This window comes from Bemisia tabaci, chromosome 2 (genome assembly GCF_918797505.1).
Source record: "Bemisia tabaci chromosome 2, PGI_BMITA_v3".
Classification (NCBI taxonomy): Eukaryota; Metazoa; Arthropoda; class Insecta; order Hemiptera; family Aleyrodidae; genus Bemisia; species Bemisia tabaci.
Genome location: NC_092794.1, coordinates 13,744,056 through 13,767,010, shown reverse-complemented (window position 1 = coordinate 13,767,010; position 22,955 = coordinate 13,744,056). Strand labels below are relative to the sequence as shown.

General features: G+C 35.4%; 1 protein-coding gene across 3 annotated transcripts; it reads right to left on the bottom strand.

Annotated features, from left to right (window-relative positions):
• Positions 1–1,414: 1,414 nt before the first annotated feature.
• Positions 1,415–20,413, bottom strand: vlc (disks large-associated protein 2). 3 transcript variants are annotated; one of them, XM_019046482.2, is made up of 10 exons: positions 19,991–20,413; positions 18,056–18,101; positions 14,962–15,071; positions 13,990–14,119; positions 12,936–13,144; positions 11,118–11,236; positions 10,164–10,407; positions 9,170–9,340; positions 7,833–7,973; positions 1,415–6,567 (listed from the first exon to the last, which is right to left on the bottom strand). In XM_019046482.2, the coding sequence occupies exons 2-10, from the start codon at positions 18,075–18,077 to the stop codon at positions 6,352–6,354; spliced, it is 1,362 nt and encodes a 453-aa protein (XP_018902027.2). In that variant the 5' UTR covers positions 18,078–18,101; positions 19,991–20,413; the 3' UTR covers positions 1,415–6,351. The 3 variants fall into 3 exon arrangements, with proteins under 3 accessions (XP_018902027.2, XP_018902026.2, XP_018902028.2); XM_019046481.2 differs by having other exon boundaries at positions 11,118–11,239; positions 19,991–20,408; XM_019046483.2 differs by lacking the exon at positions 18,056–18,101 and having other exon boundaries at positions 11,118–11,239; positions 19,991–20,405.
• Between the last annotated feature and the right edge of the window lie 2,542 nt (positions 20,414–22,955).

The following is a 22,955-nucleotide window of genomic DNA, read 5'->3' as shown; positions in this document are numbered from 1 at the left end:
TGAAATTATTGGGAAATTCACTATCATTCATTAAAATATGAGTGTCGTTGACCTTCCCCATTCACGTTTTCAGTGGTCATAATGAGACCCAAAAAAAGGGGAAAAGCGCCAAGTTTCCACGATTTTGAAAGTTTCTTACGGCTGACGAATGGTTCATACTTACTTCTACCTTCAACAAGTAGAATGGGTAAAGGCGGATTGAAACTGACTGGGTAAGTAGGTGAGAAGGCGCTTCTTAATCTCAACTGGCGCGCCGGGAGGTGCACATTCGTACAACCGTTGTTGCCGACAACAGGCGCCTTCATTTTCACATGATACGCAACGCGATATTCGGCGGTATTCAGGCGGTTGCACAGGCGCTACGTGCAGCCGCATACTGACGTGCTATGGAAAAACGCCGTATGAACCTTCAGGCGTTGCCACATTTCCTTCCAAAATCACGACCTTGCGGGGAAATCTGGAAATATTTTTCCTCCAATTTTTCAGATTATTTTGTTCGCAATTTCAGCTGAAGTTCCTGAAAATTTCAAGGAAAAATATTCATAACTCTCCTCAAAAATAAACAGTTCTTCAGAGGAAATTTAGCAACTCTCGAATGTTCATATGGCGTTCTTCCTTAGCACGGCAGCATAGTGTAAAAGGCTAAGGCGAAGAGCATTTGATGAGATCCAACTGGGGAAGAGGGGGGGAGGAGCCCTTTCAGAAAGTTTCACAAAAATAAATCCGACCTAGATTGAACGTTCTAGATAATTGAGTTTAAAATTCAAGAACTGATGGTGTATTAAAAATTAAGACATTTCTAACTTTTCATATTTCAAATATCAGTGGTGTAGCCAGGGAGAAGAGGTTCTGGACCTCCTCTCCCCCCCCCCCCCCCCTACGACCAGACAATTTCCCAGAGAGGTCATTTTCAGGGACTATTCACCTTCTGAGTTCTGACATCTCCCATGAAAAATTTGTGGCTCCTCTTACACCATGGACAACTTCTGGCTTAAACACCGGAAAGAGTTCCTCCCTCTTTGACTTCATTACATGTTGCATAATCATGCGGTATACTCTATGCCTTTAACTCTTGAATAAGGTGTTTGACCTTAATATTAGCATCACAAAATGGCTTGAGGGGGACTTGGGCCAACAACCAAAATTGTGTTACCGAATAGATTAAAAGTTGGATGGGTTGACTTTTCTTATTTTCTATTTTTCTTTTACATTATCAGTTCATTCAGAAAAAGCGACTATCGCAGAATAGATGAACTCATTTTATTACAAATGTTTGCTAAAGGGAAGCTTTACACAGGGTTTGAAGCAGCGATCTGTTCCTGCTTTGATTTCTAGATAATTTAAAAATGAAATATGCAGGAGCAAATTGGGCATGCCCAAAGATCAAGAAAATAAATGAGAACTCATGAAGGGGTATGTATTAATTTGGTTATTTTATTGTTCCTTTCTTTTCTGTAAGGTACTTCAAAACCTACAACTAAAGTAATAGTAATCATTGTGTAGCACACTTATTGAAGACATGATAGAGTAACAAATAAATTAATTGTATGATACACAAATCAACAGAATAAATTTTGGTTTCAATGGAAAAAATAAAAAATTTCAATTACACTAAAATACAAAATTAACGTCATTAACAAAAATAAATGCTTTCAATGAAATTGAGAGACCAATTTTTGTATGATTCAGAATAAATTAATCTTTACAGAATAAGCGCTATTCAGGAAATTTTACATTTCTATTATTTTTGAAGGCATGCAAACGTCAAAACTCAACTGTTCGGAAACTATTCACTTCCATCTTTCAGGTATAAAATACAGGGCTTCTTGATTGATCATTGAAATAAAAGACTTGCAGCAGAGAAAGTGGAACATTCCAATTTCTGATTTTACTGGAGTTACCAGTTTTCTGTAATTTATTTAGATGAGGGTTTTTTTTTTTTTTTTTTTTCCGATTTACATGGGACAAATACTATTTCTCAAGAAAGAAATTATTACTCGTAGACCAGTAAAAAAGGAATGAATTGGAGCCCTAGCATTATCACGTTTCAAAAGTTCACTTTGGGAGCAATGCACCAAAAAAACTCCATGAATTAAGTCCTGAGCAAAATGCTGATGTGCTTAGAAGATGCAGGGTTTCTGAAAGAAGATGGTATGTCAAAACTGATCAAAGGAAAACAAAATAATTTGCTCATTGGTGGAATTTAGAATGTAAACTGAGATAAAGATATACTCAGGAGATGAACTACAATTTTTTTTGGTGTTCATAACTTGCATACAAAATGTGAAGAAAACACACAATTCAGAGCTTCATTTCAGTTTCTCTTTCAGCCGATTTTATCGATGTTAAAAAGTACCTTAACACAACTGGATAGTTAGTATTGGAGCCCTATACCTTAAGAATATGATTTTTTTTATTGGACTGTGTTTTACGAATTTATTCTGAATAGTTACATAAAGTTTGCCAGCAAACCTAAGAGAAGTTGTACATAATGAGTGCTGATGGGATATACAAATGGAATGTGAAGAAATTCGACCGACATTAGGTTTTACTTGTGCTTGTATAAAAGTGGCAGTAAATAATGAGCATTAAATATTAAATAACAAGGGCAGACAGAAACTGAAAAAGTAGGCGGGATTATCAGCCCCTTGTAATTGTTTTTTTGTCCGTAATTAAGAGACAAACTGGACCAATAATACCTCAAGTATCGACCCGCCCACCAGAATTTTTAACGTTTTTTCCACTTTCCTGTCCACACCTGTGAGATAAATTTAGAGGGTTTCAGCATGAGGAGATAAATGGTCATAAGCTTCATTTGTAAAGTGGGTAACTTCTAAATTTATTCTTATAGTGTCAAAAAATAAAGGGTCCTCTTGTAAAATTATTTAAATTATAGATCAGGGCTAAAAAAGTAAAACTGCGATGCGTTTTTACAACCAATAGAAAGATGAAAGGAAATCAGAAGCAGATATGTGAATGCTAGCTCGAAACTAAAAATAAGAAGCCAAGAGCTGATACATAAAACAAAAATGCACCACATAAAAATCCCTATTATTTGAAGCCGATCATAAAAATGATCTCGATCAGAAAGGACAAATGGCAACAGAGTAAGTATAAATTATTATGAGGAAAAAAAAATACAAGTATAAGCACTTAGATTTTAAAATAACAAAACTACCGCAAGTCATAACAATTTTTAAAATTTTCCTTTTCAAAAACATAATAACAATAGAGTGATTGTAATAGAGAGCATAGAAAAAACAGGGAAAAACCTGCTAGTTCAAGTTACAGGATGCAGACGGTTAAAAGACATCTTTGAAACTTTTGGTTACACTGATTAAGCAACAGAAATTTCTTCCAGAAAACTTATAGGTACAATAATCATTTATTTACTACGGCCGAGTGAAAAAAAAGTATGGAGGAAGTAATAGAAAAAAACGACCTTTTCGAAATTCAGCTACAACACAATGTGTGAGCAAGTTTTTTACTGTCAACAATGCTGAAATGACTTACAAAACAACTGGTGGTACCCAGATAAGTAGACATAGTTTTTCACAATCAGCATATAGTAAATATGAAATATCATGACATATGTAATAAGATCCTGGAGAACATATTCACTGTATTTCTCCTTTTGTTGATAAATTCTCCTGAATTCCATCAGCAAAAGTAATAAGTTGCGGAAAAATTATGAAAATATCATTAGGATTTTACACTAGCTTTAAAATTAGCAAATTGTATACTCATTGGTAAGTAGATGTGAAATGCTAAAACCGATAATTGTAATTGTCTTAATACTTCAACAGGAGAGAACACAGATCAAAATTCAAGTTGAATTGCTGCCATTATAAATAAATTAAGATACACAGTTCAAAACAAACTAGTCTAAGAGTTTAGTACAAATAGGGAAATCATAATAAATTAATAGATGCAAAAGTGAGGAAAAAGGAAACAATGCTAGGAAAAAAAGTACTTTTCATGGCTACAGTTAGTTTTCAGTTTTGAAATGACCTTTGAATGGTACATGGCTGACCAGACAAATTTTACTCAAATGAACAGCAGAACACAGGACTTTTATTGTAAGGATTGACAAAATGTTTGGTTCCAATTAATACTTCTATTTTACAGCAGCAGTTTAAGTCAAAAGGACAAAATGTATCCTTTCGCTCTCGCAATTCGAACTTTATCGTTCACTTTGACAAATGCTAACAACTTGGGACAAGACTTTTTGAGTGTTGGTGTAATTGAGAACTGGCTAGTCACTCTTCAGCTTTTTCTGACACAAAAAAAGAGAAGCAATTAGAAAACTCCGAGATATTTTTCAGTAGAGTCAGCTACACACATCACATGAAAAGCAACGATTAAGTATAAGTATATGAGGACACGAGACCTTCTGATCATGAGTTAGAAAATGATTTAGCCAAAACATTTCGGAGAAAAAATTCTTAGGTTTGATTTTATCAATACGTAACACACAGTGAAACAGAAATTTATTGAAGTGAAGTGGATGCCAGAAAATTTGTTGAAGAAATTGCACCTTGATCCTCATTACAATTAATTATTACATAGACAATTAATAATATTAAGGAGTGACTAGTCTGTAAAAATTAATACTTAATTCAGTAGCAGGGACAATTAGGGCTGAGGCCATCATCTCCCTTAAATGAGGGAAGATGTTCAACTGCAGAACCTTCGGGAATTCAGAGGTTAGAGGCATTGAAGGTCAGAGAACTTAAAGAGGTTGACAATTAATACTGCAAAAGGTCAACAATTAATGCCTGGAAATAATAAGACGGTTGGATTTAATTTCGCTGTCATTTTTTAACTGTACACTCCCATGAAAAATTATACTTCATTGGACCATTCTTCATCGCTGCAATAATCAGTGGCGCAGCAGCAACTCCTCCCTCACCCTCTCCCTCTACAAGGCCAGAAAAGCGTTATTCGGACAACTGCAGTTACGTGGTGATCCAATGACACTCACAAAACTGCCTTGTTAAGTTTCTAATTATCAAGGTAAAGAAAGTACTGAACGGCAAAGTTCACCATTTACATTTTGCATAGAATATTTAATGAATTCACCAGGTACGACACTTCAAAAATTGTGATTGATTAAAAATTTCCAAACATGTTACATAAGCGTTAAATTATAATAAATAATATTAATAGAGCAAAGAGCAAGACAATAACTAAAAATATTTAAATTAGAAAAAAAAAAATTGAATCCATACGAGAATAAATAAATAAATAAATAAGTAAAAAATTGAAAAAGACAGGCATCTCAAGCTAAGTACACACAAAATCAATATGAAGACAATAAATGTAATTCTGAATAAAATATAGAATTCATTTGTGATGAGAATTTTCAAAGGCGTGGTTAGAAACGATGATTCTGCCTTCTCAAAGATAGAACTGTTCAACAACTGTGGGATGAAGAAGTACGCAATACAAAAAAAGCGCGCCAAGCTGAGTGCACACATGATAACTTTAGAGGCTAGCCAGGATTCATGTCAAAAAATAAAAAATAATTACTACAGCCAGGATTCAAGTCAAAAAATAAAAAATAATTACTACAATGAAATTACTGACACAGAAATAGTTTCATAAAAGGCATTAATTTATTATTACTATGAAAATACTTGAGCATTCCTTGTTAATAAATAATATAAAAATCATGCAGCTGAAGAGAAAAAATATTAGATAAATAAATTAATCAATTAAACAATGAGAGGAAATCACCAGGAGCAACAAAATTTGGAATTCAAATGATCATAAAAAGACAAATTTCCACATTACAGAGTCAAGATATAAAATAGTTATGGTAGTGAGAGAAGATCGACCAAAAAAAATAATGAAAGAATAAATAATTAAATAGATAAATAGAAACCATAATCAATGAAACGTAAAATATGAACGAAAGTGAAAATTTTCCAATGATAAAAAAACCTTAGCAAATACAGATGAGAAAATACAGAATAAAATATTCAGGAAAATTGAGACAAATAAAAATTAGCCATTAACTTTTAAAAAAAAAAAAAAAATAAATAAAAATAAATAAATAAATAAATGTCTCTTTGATAGACGCATTTCATTACAAGAATATTTATGCCCAGTGAACTTGTCGACAAAGTGTAGTTCTCGATTTCCACACAAAGGAAAATTCATCAAGAAACAGCAGAATATTAAAACAGAAAAGTGGTAAAGAATCTAACTCGTCAAGAAAATACTCGGCAGGAACAAAAGAGTTAGCTGTTGAACCTGATAAACGACAAAAATAGAGATAATTTCTAACAAAACAAAAAATTGTACAAAGTTAATGCAAATTTCAACAGAGGAGAGACAATATCGTGGTTATAATAATAAAATGTCAGAATCAGAAGTTTCTTTTTGAAGAGCCATTTTCTTACGTTCTTCAGCAATTTTTTTCCGTAGGTCTTCTCGCTGTTTCTTTACTTTCTCAGTAGGTTTATTGGCAGCACTCGTTTTAGGTCTACTTACTCTAGCATTGTTATTCATTTCAGTCTTCTTCGATGACACTCCATTCAAAATTTTAGGAACTTTCTCATCCTGCAAAAAAGGCATAGAATATTTTAGCTTTGTGAGAGGATTATTGCTTGTTAAAAAAATACTAAACCTCTTTATCTAAAGGTGAAAACCCTTGCAGTGAAAACATTCCACTGATAAACTATTCAATGAATTGGCGGTTTCTTAAATTAAAAATTTAACTCACAACCCTCTATAAAATTCAAGAATTTCCTGCAAGGAAACTTGAATGGTTTCATTGCAGGCAGGAGATATTTTTAACTGGGATGACTTCTGAGGAGTAAAATGGGCATGTTTCATGCAAAACATACGGCTGGATGAATAGACTTTCTGCATGTGAGATTACAAGAAAATGACAGTAGACTCCTTAAAAAAGTCTGAAATACACTCTTTCATGTCCAGTTAGCAAAGCTTGAAACACTTTCTTTCAAACTTACTGCCTCTATGCAGACAGTTCTCTATGTTGCCAGCAGAAAGGTTAACCCAGAGAGAAACGGAAAGAAACCTCACCTATGTAGACAGTACCCCAAAATTTGTACTGGGTGCGATTTCAAGCGTTTCTTCCTTCCTTCTTTTTTTATGTTACAGAATGTTATGTTTGTGTTTATGTTGTGTTATGTTTTTTTTTTTTTTTTTTACATTAACAGAAACTTATGGGGGAGAAGCTTGAATAAAGAAATGAACAGGAAAGTACAGAGAGTAACATGTTATAAATTGTCTCCCACGCAAAGGAACATACCCCAACAGCACAGTTACCATGTATCTCACTAACAATTTATATTTTTATAGAAGAACCGTCACATAAGTTTTTCTAAAAGTGGTGATTTTTTGCATGCACTTGTGAAAAATAAGAATTCCTGAGACAGTTCCCCCATTAAAAATAGAATATTTGTAGAAACCGTGAAACGAACCAGACGAGATACATTCCTTCACGCAAGAGACAAAATAAACCGCCAGATGTGAAGGTAACAAACAATGCCACACTTTCTGGAGTGTTTGTTACATTAACTTCTCAAATATTTTCAAAAAGGAGACAATTTCCCACCCTTTTGGAGTTTATTTCAGTTATTAATTTCTTGAGTAACACATCAAAAATCATGTTTAGAACCCTTAAATTTTTGTGATTTACCCCTGGGACCCTGGGGCACTGTGTGTTCAATACATAATGTATTCAAGGAGGGAATGTCTCCAAAATTTTCTTTCTATGGAGAAAATTTCAGTCTAGAGTACACGATTTACATGCCACTTGTCCTTCCAACATTGAATAATAAACTAAGATGAAAGATTACCTGAATTGTCCATCCAGCAAGCTTAATTTTTTCCAATTCACTGAACATTCCTTTGATAGATTCAATTTGAATAGCTACTAAATCCCAGAACCCACCTAGGTCTTCACACGTTGCAGGATACGGCTCATCTGGTTTTTGGTTCTGAAAATTTTAAAAAAAAATGAAATTTACATTTGGTACTGACATACACTACAAATAAACTGAAATAAGCTTAATGCTTCTTGCTAGTGTTGGGACGGGGAATCTTGGATTCGGAATTCAGTGTCAAAATGCTCAAACCCGAATCCGCGAATCCTCCGAAACTTCAGAATTCCCACCATGAAGCTGAATCCCCAAGATTCCTGAAGGTTCTCGAATCTCGTCGAATATCAATATCGTCTCTCGATCTCAAAATTCAACTCATTCCAGAATGTTCTCAAACAGTAAATAATAGTATAAATACTCGACGCGTCGAGATATCGCAACCAATGTAATTTTTCTTGTTTGTGTTTTTCAACTTAAATTGTCTTGAGAAGTTAATTAAATTCAATTCAGAAAATTGGATTATTTTTCATGTCAGACTAAATTAGGTTTTAATAAATTTGACTTGAGATGAATATTCTTTCTTTTCTTTTTAAGTCCTCATTCCTTTTGTCCTTATTGTTGAGAGAAAAAATAAAATTGAAAAATAAATAAATAAATAAATAAAAGTAATGCGTTTCTAAAAAGTGAAGAATTTACGATGTATTTGAAAGTGAGGATTCGAAAGTTAAAATTTGGGATTCAACCCAACACTACATCTTGCTGCTAAATTTGAAAAGGTAATTGATGATCACAGATTTCTAGGGGTATACTGAACCATCGGTAATTCAAGGTTGGCATGGTGATGTCTTCTCAGAATTAAGAGCACAACTATCTATCTTCATCAAAAAAGGTGCTTATTTGCATTTTTTTAAGGACTTTTCCTTAAGTGAAATTACTGACTACAAAAAATTTCCACTTCTCACAAAAAAAAAAGGAAGTACCTATCAGACAGAGAGGGTAAATTGATGTGTGGATTGCCATATCAAACTGGAAAATTTACACACGTTCTTTGACATTTTATACATTCATCATACTAATTTTTTCATCTGTGAATAAATAAAAAAAAAATTCCTGGTTTTGCTAATTTTTTTTAAAGGAATTGTACGTCTTAAGTTTCGAGGTTGCGTTTGTGTTTAAAAATAATATGACTAGTTGAAAGCGCTGTCATTTTCGATTCTTTAATATTGCTCAAATTTGCTTCTCTCCTTCAACCCGAGGCAACCCTTTTACTCTTACAATGGAAGCAGAATCCCAAGAGAACAATCGTTACTTACAATATTTTTGTAGCAGAGGCTTTCGAACTGCTTCAATTTTTGGTTACATAACAGTTGAGCTTTTCCTACTGCAGACCTGATTACATCAGCAACATCATCAGTTACATGAGCTAGTTCTGGTTGGTATTCATCACTCAATTTCAGAAGATGATTCATTTCTTGATGTAAGATCTGAAAATTTAACAATTTTTTTTTCAAATGAAAAATCAATGATCAGTACTGAAAACGAATACTTAGATACTGTCTTAAGGAAATTATTTTGATCTTTTTCTTTGAAAATTTAAAATTGACAATAATTATGATGGGAAAAAAAAATTAACTCTTGAGGACCAGGAGGTTAAAACGAGCAATTTAGCAGCAGAAAAGGAGATCTAAATTAGATTGGTCAAAATAGACGAGGGTTTAAGTGTAGTTTGGCTGCTTTTCTGAGTATGAAGACTACATCTTTTTCCAAAGTGATATCCAGAAAAAGCCGAAAATGAACGAAAATTTGATGAGAGGTAGGTGAAAGAAAGACTATTTAATTTTTTCTGGGTGTTCGCAACTTGTCCAATGAACCTTGAACAGGGTTTACTGACTAGAGAAGCCACTGTCACTGAACCATGGGTGTAGAAACTTCCTAATAATGCAATGATGATTGTGTGACCACTGGGCCTATGACAAATATATCAGCGGTGAAACTCCCTAACAGTGTATCTGAGTTTGAGACGATGCAAAGGACCTGTCAAACTTTATTTTTTCAAGAGAAAAACTGCTTAATGTCAATTCTTCTTGACTTCCGCGATTATTCTTCTTTGTGCCAAGAAAATTCTGTGAAAACTTCGGGGAATACTGCTGATTTGTTATCCTTCAAAAAAATAAAATAGGAGCAGACATTTTGAAATCTTGCCAGCAAGATTTGTGGTTCGGGAGTTTCACTGTCAATAAATGACTTGATACAAATAAATCTGAGATAGGAGGGTGAAATTATTTAAGAGAAATAGGTAGAACAAACCTTTAAGTAATAGTGGCCATTTTTTTCCTCAGCTAAATTAGAAAATAGTTTCACAGGTATATTCTTCGTTTTCACAGCCGTTCCATCAACGCTGTCACCATTGGTAATTTTGGTAGGTTCAATATTTTTATTAGAATCTCCATTTGAAACAGCTACACTAACTATACTACTATCTAAACTATTGCCATTTGGTATACGTGACTGTTGGCCATTTTCTTCCAACCTTGCTCTTGATGTCCGTGAGCTGTAACAGAGAAAATTCATCAAATTCTTTTACACAAAACAGAAATCCAGCTGACAGAATGAAATTATGGTTTTGATAAAATAATAGAAGCATTGAATGATACAGTGGATGTACTAACTCATCAAAAGGGACAAAGATGAATTTCAGAGACGGAAGTTCATTGATCATTAGGGCCACTAAAGTGCGAAAACAATTTTGACCAATTTTCCCCCTTTCTTCTAAGGCACCATGTCATCTTCCTGACAATTTACGCAAGATTGACCTGACCCTTCCTCCAAATATTTTACAATGACTGAGAAAGCCTGAAAAATACCTAGCTAAAAAGATTATTTTTCTTAGGAAGTATTGACTGACATAGGACTAAGCTATAGTTCCCTCTTGTAAGACCCTGTGAGGCAAGTTCTGCCCCCAAGTGGCTTACATAATAGTACTTGTAGTGCCTCTTATGAAAACTAGACAGTAAAAATAATACTCTTTCATTCTTTGATGATTGATTCAATCACAATCATCAACTTCGCTGCCAGTTCTCACTGCTTGCTTTACCATAGTTCACCAAATGATGGAAGAAGTAAACTCGGAAATGATTGCCATGCAATAGTGAGATACTCCATTCTTTTGACGAGTGAGACAAACCTTTCTCTAAACTAGCATTTTCAGGAAAGCTCCCTTTCAACTATTAATGTATACAAGAAATCCATACTTATTCATACCTGCACTTAGTCATAGGACTTTTGGAAGATCTAAATTGAAACTGTGCCAAAAATTCAGGTCTAAGTAATTTCATGACAGGCAAATTATCATTACTGTTTTCAGTTGAAGCTGCTACCTCCTGCTGAAAAAATAAGAGAGTACACATAAGCTTCAAAAGTCATACACTTGTACTTACACAGCTTTATTGTTTGCATTCCATTACTTATTAACTACTATACCACATCATTATCCAAATCAGCTTCAGTTTACAGGATATCTACAGACTCGGAGCAAAGACATTCCCTGCTTTTTTCGGATCTTCTCTCACTAAAATTATGAAAATTCTCCCTGATTTTTTAACTATGACAATTTGCATGCGTTCAACCGAAAATGAAAACGCTAATGATAGAAACACGACAAACTTTTTTCTGAAGATATTAATTGTTCAGCTGACTAAAAGGACCCCGCACACCTCTTATGGGAAGCTGCACCATGACCGATTGCCTTCTGACTTATGTCATTCGATTCTCCTCAAGATGCTGATCAATAGTTATAATTGCGCCAACTTTCTATGATGCACCGTTTTTGTAAAAAACCTAAAAGAAGATTTAATTATTCGGCGATAAAATTCCAGAAAGATTCCTCATTTCAGTACTCTGGTGAACAAATCAGGGGAACTCCCGCACCGACCGGCTCTTATCTTGGATTCCGCACGCCGTTTTGCTCGACCATCCAAATCAGATTCTTGAGGAGCATAAGAACAGGAAAGTCGGAAGGTCAGCCGGACGAGAGCGGGAGGGAGATAGTCCCAGAGTCGGCAGGTATAGATAAGAAGACGGACACGCTCTACGTTTTTTCCTTATTTACATCGGGCCTGTTCTCAAATGCTTTGTTAGTTTTTATTCATTGTCGCCGAATAATTGAATCTTCTCTTAGATTTTTTGCGAAAACGGTGCATCGTAGAAAGTTGGCGCAATTATAACTTTTAATCAGCATCTTGAGGAGAATCAAATGACATTAGTCAGAAGGCAATCAGTCATGGTGCAGCTTCCCATAAGAGGTGAGCGGGGTCCTTTCAATTTTTCCTTGAAAATTATTTCTCTCTTCCCTAATCAGAATGTAACTCAAAGCATTGGTTTTCAAACCTTGTGACAGCACTGATTTTCTTCAGATTTCAAGTTTTAAGATTATTCAAATTTCCACTCTTCTTCATAAAATTCCCAGACAGTTCTATGCTTTCAAGACCTGTTGACACTCTGATTTGCTTCTACTTTTGTTTCATTGAAACTAGGTGCTTTCACTTCTAAACATTTGCTTTAGAATTTTACAAACCCATAATGAGCGTGTTTGCACACAAATGTTTAGTAAATATTGTGGGGCTGCTTGTCATTTTCTAATAGCCTACTAAAAAACATACCTAGCAGGATTAAATAAATTTCTGAATCACAGGCCTGCCTTTTAATTGTGGATACAGCTGAAATTTTTGGACACACAGACATCCTCCCTCTCCTCTCCTCGTAACTGAGAGATTTTATCAGTGGCATTGTTAATTATGTTAATCAAGCCACTAATTGTGGTACAATTTGTGCATTAGGAGAGTGGTGGATTAGGATTTCACATTCGTTAATGATAAACTCACCCAGTACACCAATTTGAACAAAATGAGTGCTGGTTTCGTTCCAGACTTTGTTGTTTTGACATTGTATGTCTGATAACCATTCAACAAACTAATTTTTCCATGAACATTGCATTTATCTGACTGGTTTCATCCCCATGAATCTGGTTTTTATATTTTTTGGACAATTGAATAACTAGGAAAATCACAAGGTGAACCTTACCTCAGAGTTCTTTGGCTGTGGACTGGGGACTTTCCGTTGAACAGCCGAGGAACCGTACAATCGTGCAATTCGCTGTTCGATGAATGAACTTGTGACTGTTTCCGTAGACGAGGCACATGTTTCTATCCTTTCCGTGGTGGGTTTCATGGGATTCATTGAAGGTGGCAAACAAGACATATCTTTGGTACTGTGAGTCGAGGTATCAAGAACTAGAATTAAAAAACAGTTCAAGTTTCTGTTAGGGGGTTATTAATTGGATTTACTCGTTCATTATCCAGACTTTTCCCTGTTGAAAATTAAAAGATGCTTTGATGAAGGATTGTCAAGGTGGGCTAATGTTTCATTCTACCAGACTGTCCAGAACTGCTACATGGTAATCACCACAAAAAATATAAGCAATAATACTAAAATAAGAATACAAAAAACTACTCTGTTAGCACTGCAGATGCGTTTTAATTTTCAGGCAAGCTGGTAATACTTTACTAAATGTTTGAAATTTTTAAATTTTTTCATGGACTGAGTTTCCTGGTGACAACCTGAGGTTCCCTGCCATTCCCCTTAAGTCTCTTGGAGATTACTACATTTTCCTATAGTAATGGAAGCAAAATTAGAGACTTTTCCCCTTACAGCATTGAGTCCATGTACTCCACCTAAACAGAGAACAAAATGGTCTGAGAGATGAGAGGAGAAATTTTATCAGTTCAACACTGATTCTCTAACTGCCCCACTGATTTTTTGTTTTCTGCTATTTTCCGGTTTTTCTGGGTCCTAAAAACAATGTATACATTTGTGAGAGTGATTGCTGTAAATCTTTGAGGGTAAAAATGTTTGTTTAAAACCCAATGCTAAAAAGAAAATTGAGACCAACATTTTTTCTCAATTCTTTTGGTAAAAATTAAATTTTCGACATTAATGATCATTAGTTGAGCCATCACATTTCAAAACTTAACGATTTGTAGAAGTTTTCGACTGATCAAAAGACTCAACATATTTGATGTTCCCCAGGTTAGTTTGAAAGTATTCCTCTGGTAATAGGAGAGGCAAACAGACTTACTAAAACGAGCTGGGCTTGCTTCACGCGATCTAAGACCTTCTCTCAGGCGGCTGTTATATCTGGTCAAATCCGTATAACCCGTCAAACAACGAGCCAAATTCACATAAGACAACTGACGATCACCATTCTCCTGAAACAAACACCAAAGAATGATAATCATGTTGGAAATTTGATGGCCAACAGAGATAAAAAGGATGAAATTTGATAAGGGTGTTATGTTAATGTTACTGATTCATCTATATCACCGGTGCAACTCGAATTTAAACAATTTTGAGTTGTACTTATGGAGCTACATCAGATGGATTGATACAATTTTCTTGCAATTTTTGATCTAGATTAGATTGATCTAGATGGATTCAAACATGCAAGCTTTCTGGATGATTAACGATAATGGGACAGCTCAGTCAATCTAGATCGTATACATTTCACAAGTCAAAGGATAAAAATACTTACTTTGTTTGTAAAAATCCTCTGATATTACACAGTTTTCTTAGATATTCTGGAGATGCTTTGGAAAGACCACCCCTCACCCTTAAAAAGCTACAAGCTGACAAAGAGTTGAGACAGAGGGGGGGAAAAGCAGCGAGTGGGCGATGATTCAGCTCACAATTATCCATTGGGTATTTTGTATTTCTCTAAAATGAACTATTTGGGTTTGACCTATCATTCTACCGAATGTCCTGTTGGACGTAAAATACTGAGTTTGCCAGGTCAAATTTTAAAAGAGAGAAGAACACACTTTTGAGAGAAAGTGAGAGATTTATGCGGAAATTTATGGCAATAAAATAATGTTCGATAATAGTTACATACTTGTCGCAGGAACTAATAAAATTGGTGATCAACAATTTAAAAGAACATGCACTTGTACTGAGTGCTGTATGTAGCTGATTTCTGATACTTGACCCTTTCTAGATTGAAACATTCTAATACCTGAACAGATACATGTATTACTGACAACTGATAGTTTCTTACTTGGGCATTGTTTGAATCAGCATGAGCTCTGCTAACTCGGATGGCGGTTGGAGGTTTCGCGCTTAAAATAGCGTTTTTCAGCTCCTCCTCTCCTTCACCTTGCATTAAATCTGAAATCAACACAAAAAAATTAATAAAATATCTACCTTGGAATGCATTCAAATTTGAGAAAATAAACCTAAGAACACAAAAAGCATGATTGGTAAGCGTGATTGAATAATTGAGTGCAAGGATACTCAGAAGAGAAGTAAATTTCCTTAAACTGGCGCTGACACATTAAGAGGGATTTAAGAGAGAAACAATAAAAAAGAAATACATACATGATAAGGCTTTTGCCGCTAAATTTCCAAACAATGGGTGAAAAAAATATTTATTAAAATACAAAGTGCATAAAGCATTTCATTTTCTCTTATTTTTTTCTTTTTTTGTTGCTTGTAATTGGTACAAATTTTATTAGAGCAAGAAAAAAAATAGTGACATTGAAACAAGATCAGTAAGAAAAGTTATTGCAATTATTTTCAGTGTTATGTTACACACGTAGTTAAGGGGGCATTCATTAAAATTCTCATCACTCAAAGAGAGTCAATTAAACAAACAATGCAGTACCTAAAAAAAAAAAAAAAAAAAAAAAAAAAAAAAAAAAATAATAATAGTAATAAGGAATTCGGGAAAATTTTCATCTGAATGAAAGAAGGACACGATTCTGAAAATTGCAAAGTCTTAATTGCACTTTGCGACAGTGGAAGCAGTATGTATACATTATATCTGAGGACTTGTGAAAATGCCCAGACAGTGTTGAAGATGACAATGTCCTTATAGAAAATACTTAGAATTCTGAAGGCACATACAGAGAGAAGAAACTCTCTGAAGGGTTCTGGGGTTTCCTTTCTTCCTAACTAGCAAAACCTGTGATCTATTTCTTGACTAACACACAAGGTAGTATAGTGTAAATTACTTTGGATGATCCATTTTTTTTACTTTATTTTTTTTTATGGAAAGAAGCAAATAGTTTGTAGTCTCTTTAGACAACAATATGGTGTATTCATGACTTAGAGGCTTTTGAAGCATTGCATAAGACATTTTGTCCAACTTTTTGAACCCTCTCCCCTCCTAGAAAGGCACCTGAAAGACTTCTTTACACACATGTTTTAAATTATGTAAGACTGACGTGAGCAGTGAACGCCCCCCCCCCCCCTTCAATTTATTTAAAGAAAAAAACAAAAAAGCCTAAAACATAGCTGATAATGTTTTTCGAAGTGAGAGGCTTACAAAGGTCTGGGCTTCGAAACGGTTCGGAAAGCTTCATTCCCCTATTTACCTTAACAAATATATGAACAACCCCTTGGTACCCACATTATGCATTTCAGCAGTATTTATGAAAAAAGGCCATCCTACCAGCAGTTTATTCAGCACCATGGACCTAGACTATACTTGATGTGGTCTAATCTGAGGGAATTGGGAACTTGGATTGTTGGCATACATTTTTCAAAAAAGCTGACTTATTTGAATAACTAGGTCCAAAAATATATTCATGTTTGCAAGAAAGTTTGAATGGTGTGTATGGTTCAAAATCCATTTGCTAATTAAGCTAAGCGTGCAAGTGCAAACATTGACAATTCAAACAAAATGTTCGAGTTCAAGATTCTGAATTAATTACATCACTCTCTGTACATATGAATGCATCTTGAAACCCAGCAAGAGTTGGAGAAGAATATGATTTAAAAGAGCGTTTGAGGATCAAAAGGCAAGAGAGAAAAAATTGCAGGCTGAAAACAGTGATGTATCTGAATTACGATCCAACTTGATGTTCCACCTATATTTCAGCTTTCTTTTAGTACATTCTTGCCTAACATATGATTATTTCTAAATGGTTTATTTTTAGCAAATTAAAGTTTCTTCTGATCAAATTTTCTTCCACACAAGACGCTAAGAATTCAAGAATAATCATTTGGGAATGTTATCTATAGGGTTCTAGGACATTTATCTTTCCTCTCAAAAGAATAAGTAAGTAAAAGTAAAAAAATTGAAGTGGTATTCAATTTTGATGATGTCTAACAATCCATGCCAACCATTCAGCATGCCTAAAAACAAGATATTCAACAAGACTAGAATACTTTCTAACAGGAAAATTAAACGTTTCTCTCACAAGTCAACTTTCAAAGCCTCTAAAAATTCACAGTGCCTATGTACATAATTTTGTTGAAAAAAAAAAAAAAATCATAAGAGGGATCTGTCAAAAACTTGCTGAAAATTTTAAATATTTTAATATCTTGTTTTCAGTACATAGAATAAGTGGGGGAAGAGGGATTTAAATTAAACGCAGTGCTTTAGTAAACAGTTATTCCGTGCAAAAAAATTTGTTTCAGGACATTTGTGTCAAATATACTTAATGAGTAGTACGTAGAAAAATAAATCTTATTAATCTAGCCACGGATTAAAGTGGAACTACCGATTCATTTACCATCTAATGAAAAAAATTAAGAAGTAGGTATTCTACCTAATTCTGATTTAACAAATATACAAATTATGCCAGCATTGATTCTTCTTTTCCAACATATAAATCAAAGTTGGGCAGTATCACAAGAAGGCACCGATATGAATCTATTTATTCTCATTGGTGACATTAAAATAATTTATGACATTGTTAATTTTAGGATCGAATCTGATTGAGAATGCTGATGAAGAATTGTAATGTACGTCCATCATGATAACATCTATTATTACAGTAGTAAATACTCATGTTATCATTTTTCAATTTGGATGGGAAAAAAACGATTAAGGTTACAAACACCTTGAGATTAGATTACTAGCAGAAAATTTGACGGGTAGAATCTTATCCCACTTCCAAAAAACTGGGCAAAAAGCAGCATTGCCATCCTTGATTGCCCTCAAGCTAGAGAATTTCGGGTACCAACCAGCAATTCATAAATTTGACCTTTCTTTTCCCGAAGCAAGAAGCTAAAAGTGAGGAGACAGCTGTACCTATGAGAGGATACAGAGGTCTAGCAAAAACAAAACATGATGCGGGGTAAACGAATCAAAATAAAGGAAAGCAACGACTAGCAAGCAGGCATAATGTACGATTTTTAAGTACCTGGCACTGGGTGACCGGCCATTGTCGAAGTGGGCCAAATTTTCACCTGAAAGTTAAGGAGAATGGTCATTTTACGAGCGGGAGCTGATCCGTCGCATTTATAAGGAGTGGGGGAGTCTTAGGGATACAAAAAGAGCAATGGTTGAGGGATACTTAAAATTTGACGAGTCAAAGTTGCTACCACAGAGAGTATTTTCATTTTGAACGGGAGGCTGAAATTTTTTTCAACGCATCCATGACTTCCCACGAAATCATGAGCTGCAGGTATCAAAATATCCATCCTTCCACATGTGCATGGTCCTAACCCTTAGATCAGCAGATGAAAATGAAGACAGGGATACATTAATTCTGCAGTTCTAAAAAGGTGAATGGCAAAAATCTTTCCAGAAGGATGGTTACTGTCTATCAAGAGTGCAGAAAATACCTGATTATGCACCTGGGGGGATGGGGGTGGGATTGCATAGGTAAAGGCTCTGAGATTTTGGAGCAAGGGTCAAATTGTCACATTCAGTTTCATAAATTTTAACCGTGGCATTTACTAGAGGAGATCTGCGATAATGGTAGATGAATGCTGATTATTGCAAGCACTGCAATCGGCATGAAATCCCTAAATATTCATGACCAACACTGGGTTATAAGTAAAAAAAAAACAAAAGAAGCTTTTTCCTGATGAAATTTTGGGAGACATGTGTGGAAGGCCTTGAAAAAAATACGGAAAGATACACAGCCTGCGCATGAAATTATACAAAGCTATAACTTCCTGCACCCCAGCGGTCAACTGTTTCCGAGTTACTTACACATTGGGTAAATAGATTGCCTTTCACAAACATTTTGACATATGACTGCTTTCAGTAATTATCAGGGTATCATCAAAAAATCCGATAGGTAAGAGGTGGATCTGAGCCTTGAGAGTATGATTACATTGAGAAGTACTACTTATTCAAGGCGCCCAAAAAGAAAGTCAAAAGTACTTACGACCGAAAAAATGACATTGGTAATGAATATCAATCCATGAAATTATATCAACCTTACTTTCCACTCAGATTTGGGTTCATTTGCTTCATACCAAATTTAAGTGATAAGATGCTCTAAAGGCACTGATTCACCTTCTGTCGATTTGATTTGTTGAAAATACTCCGAGTAAAACTCAAAATCAGTCTAGCAAAGTGGTTTTGATGCTTGGAGCTTTTAACTCTGGATTCAACTTGAGAAGTAGTCCTTTGTACCTTCCTCGGACTAGAAATTTTTTTACATGATCAACTTCAATATAATAGGAGATCCAGAAGCTAAGGTGCACATGATATGTTAGCATTGTCATCAGTAGATTCTTTGGGACCTCAAGCGATATGCATCTTTGGGGACAGAATTTTCATTCTTGGAACTTGGGAGAAAAGGCAGCAGTGGCCTCTTTATAACTGAACAACGTATTGATTAGATTTCACATGGCAACTAAATTGTCAGTAGGAAAAACTTAAGCAGAAATTTGTTGCTAATTCCCATAATTTGCAGGAGTAGGAATGACAGTAGGAGTTGGACGATTGATGCCATATGTGCTACAACTGTTTGTTCGAAAAATTAGAGTTGAAGAATCCGGAGCATCCTTATCAGCTCATTGACTACTCTCAACCTTCAGTGTACAATTAATACAGATCCAACGATAAATAAAATACATAGAAAGGAATGACATGAGTCCTAAAGTGGCGAGGAATAAATGAAGAGAAAATATCATCAAAAGTTAAACCCGATAATTGCTGAAACTTGATACTTACACTGATAATAAAGCGAGATTGGGGAAGCCATGACTAACCTCAAAAAATTACTTGGAATCCAGGTGGCTACAGAAAGTTTCGGAATCTGCGACTGTGAGCCGATGGAGAATGAGATGAACTATGTTTGTTGAACAAAATAAGAGAAAGAATATATTTAATGGTTTACCTTCGACTTCAAGCCTGGCGATGATCTCAAAACACTCTCTCCATGACAGGTAACTGGAACGGATGGAATTTCAAGTATCAAAGCAGGACATTTCAGAGCTTAGGTGTCTTCCGGATGATTTTGAAACGATAGTCTTTCACAAATTGATGTAGAGTTCTAAAAACTGTCCGTGGAAGTATCTTCGTAAAATTTTGGCGCTGAAGAAATCCTGAAACCGTAAATCCTAGGCCGCACTTCACTTGCGAAAATCAGTCGACAATCGGACAATTGACACCAGCAGGGGGGCCAACCTAACAAATACGGAGCTCTTTTCCATTGATTTCAGAAACTACAAGTATTTCATTTCTTCTTTCTTACGTGCGAGTCATTTTTGGTTGGGTTCTCAAAAAATAAAAGGTTTTTAGCCACGATGGCAACCACTATGACGATGACCTGGAAATAATTGTGCATGAAATTAATTATTCAGAGGAAGGGGAACGCCCACCAGTGTAATTTACATCAATTGAATTTGGTGACGTGCTTTCGCCCCTTCCCTTCCGTCTCTGCATGCTATTATTATTCTGTTCCTCAGCGTCGCGACGCTGTGCGCCGGCGCGGCGCCGAGCGAATTTCTGGTTCAAATTAAATGGTTGAGAGGGGGGGGGGGGGGGCAGTGGTGTTCTTTGTTCGAAATTTTATAAGGAGCAGAATTGATACGAACAGAGCATGGTCACGCATGGTGCTTGCGCACAGTGCTGTTTCGCCTTCAATTTTCGAGGTAGACCAAGTGACATCCTCAGTGCAGCATTAGTTTTCTAGCCGTAGGTTTCTCTCCTTCGTCTAAGCGCCAGTATATTACCATAAAGATGGACATTATAGAAAAAGTATTCATTACCTTCAAGAACATAGGAATAACATATAAAATGCCTCCAATAATAGCAAAATCAATGTATTTACCAATGTAAGGGTCCATTTGACCCTACATGAGTCTTTACGATTGAAAAATGTCTTGGGCATCTAAGAGTTGAAGTGGCCCTTAGATGTTGAACTTCGGTCTTAAATTTAATGACTAGAGTCTAAAAACGTAGTGTCTCTATTGAAACGTTAAAAAATCTCCGATTATGTTCTATTTTTGAAGAAGGTGTATCTCCTTAAAATTTCCTGTGAATATTTTTGAATGAATGGTGAAACTTTCGAGGAAAATCTAAGCTGAGTTTTCCAATTTTATTTATATAATTTAAAAAGGAAACAATTTTCAAAGTAAATAAAATAAGAACGGCGTAATTTGGATTGTCGCGATCGGAGTTAAAAAAATTTCGACTTCAGTCATCGATCGACATTTAATTGGATTGTATTTTGCAAAAAAGAACCAAGAGCATTCAATGTCGCTCAGATTGTGCAACTTTGTTTACCTACCTTGAAAATATAAACTGATCATCTGAAGAAGATTCATCTTTACTCTCAATAAACTATAAATTCATGTCGAAAATTACCTTTGTAAATTTATTTTTTTTCGTGATTTCAGTAATTGTGTTGCAAAGAATGTAAATTGCACAATCCTAGCAACATTGGAATGCTCTTGGTTCCTTTCCCTGGTAAAAATTGGCGATAGGAGCTGCGTTTCAAAATACCATAGGAGTTCTTATAGCCGACTAAAGAAGGCTATTGAAAATCATATAGTTGGCTGCATGTAGAAAGCGGAGCAAATCATATAGCCGGGCTATACGAAGCTATAAAAAAGTATACAGTCGGGCTATAGTTCCTATAGCCGGGCTTTACACTTTATCGCCACTAGCTATAAAAGGCTATAAGAAATTGTGTAGAAATTCGTGTGCTTTGGAAATCATTAAGTTTGATACGGAACTACCTTAATATTTACAAAACACATATTATATTTTCCTTTAAAACATATATTTTTTTTCATCAATTAAAATGAGAATAGTCCATACAGAGCGTGCAAACATTTTAAAATCATGAGTTGGAAAACGCGGACTCCGCGAGATTAAATATTAGAGTCTAACACAAAGCGGAGCGGCGACGCACTGGCGCCTACAAACCTAACAGGGATACTTCACGCATTGCGCAATGCGTGGAGTATCCCTGTTAGGTTTGTAGGCGCCAATGCGCGTTTCGCGCTCTCTGCCCGCCCGCCGCGCCGCAGCGTGCCACGGCGTCTGAAGCAACTATTTCACACCAGAGGTATTGCACAGTATCATACGAAATTGAAGGCGCTCCAACATATTAAGAATGACAGGCATCCTTCTAAAGTACGGAGCTTAATCCTCGCAAAATAAATCAAGATACTACGGCACAAAAAGAGAGCGGTAGTCCAAAAACTAACTAAAACTAACTAAGTCCTAGTATCCGTATTTAGTAACGTTTAGCATAAACTTTATCGTCTAGCTGTTGCTTAATCGCCATCGGCTATAAAAGGCTATAAGAAATTGTACAGCCGGCTACAGAAACTATTGGAAATCTTACAGCCGGCTTTAGGTCCATAGTATTTTGGAACACACATTCTACTGCCAATTTTTACCAGGGTTTTGCAAAATACAATCCAATTGATGGCCGGTATGGTATTAAATCTGCATACTCGTAGTTTTGAAGGCGTTTTTCTACGTACAAATAGGCAAGTATTGTCTTAAATATTGATTCAGTGAAATTTTATCGTGTGCAAATGAAGCAGTAAGGTGCAATACCTCTTCAGCATTTCATATCAGTAGCTCAGATTAAGGAGATTGTAACTAATGCCGGAATCACGTGCTGAGTTTGGCAGCCGAATGTGGAAGTCAACAGTCATCGCCCAATGGCTGAAATTTCGCTAATTCGAGTCATTTTCGTCCAGATGTGTATCAAATCTATTCGAATAGTTCAGACAAATCCAACATCATCCAATGGTCGCTGAGAATCGTTGCTGAATTTTACGCGACAGACGCAAAATTCAGGCATCGGGCCAATGACTTCCACTTCAAGACACATTCAGCTC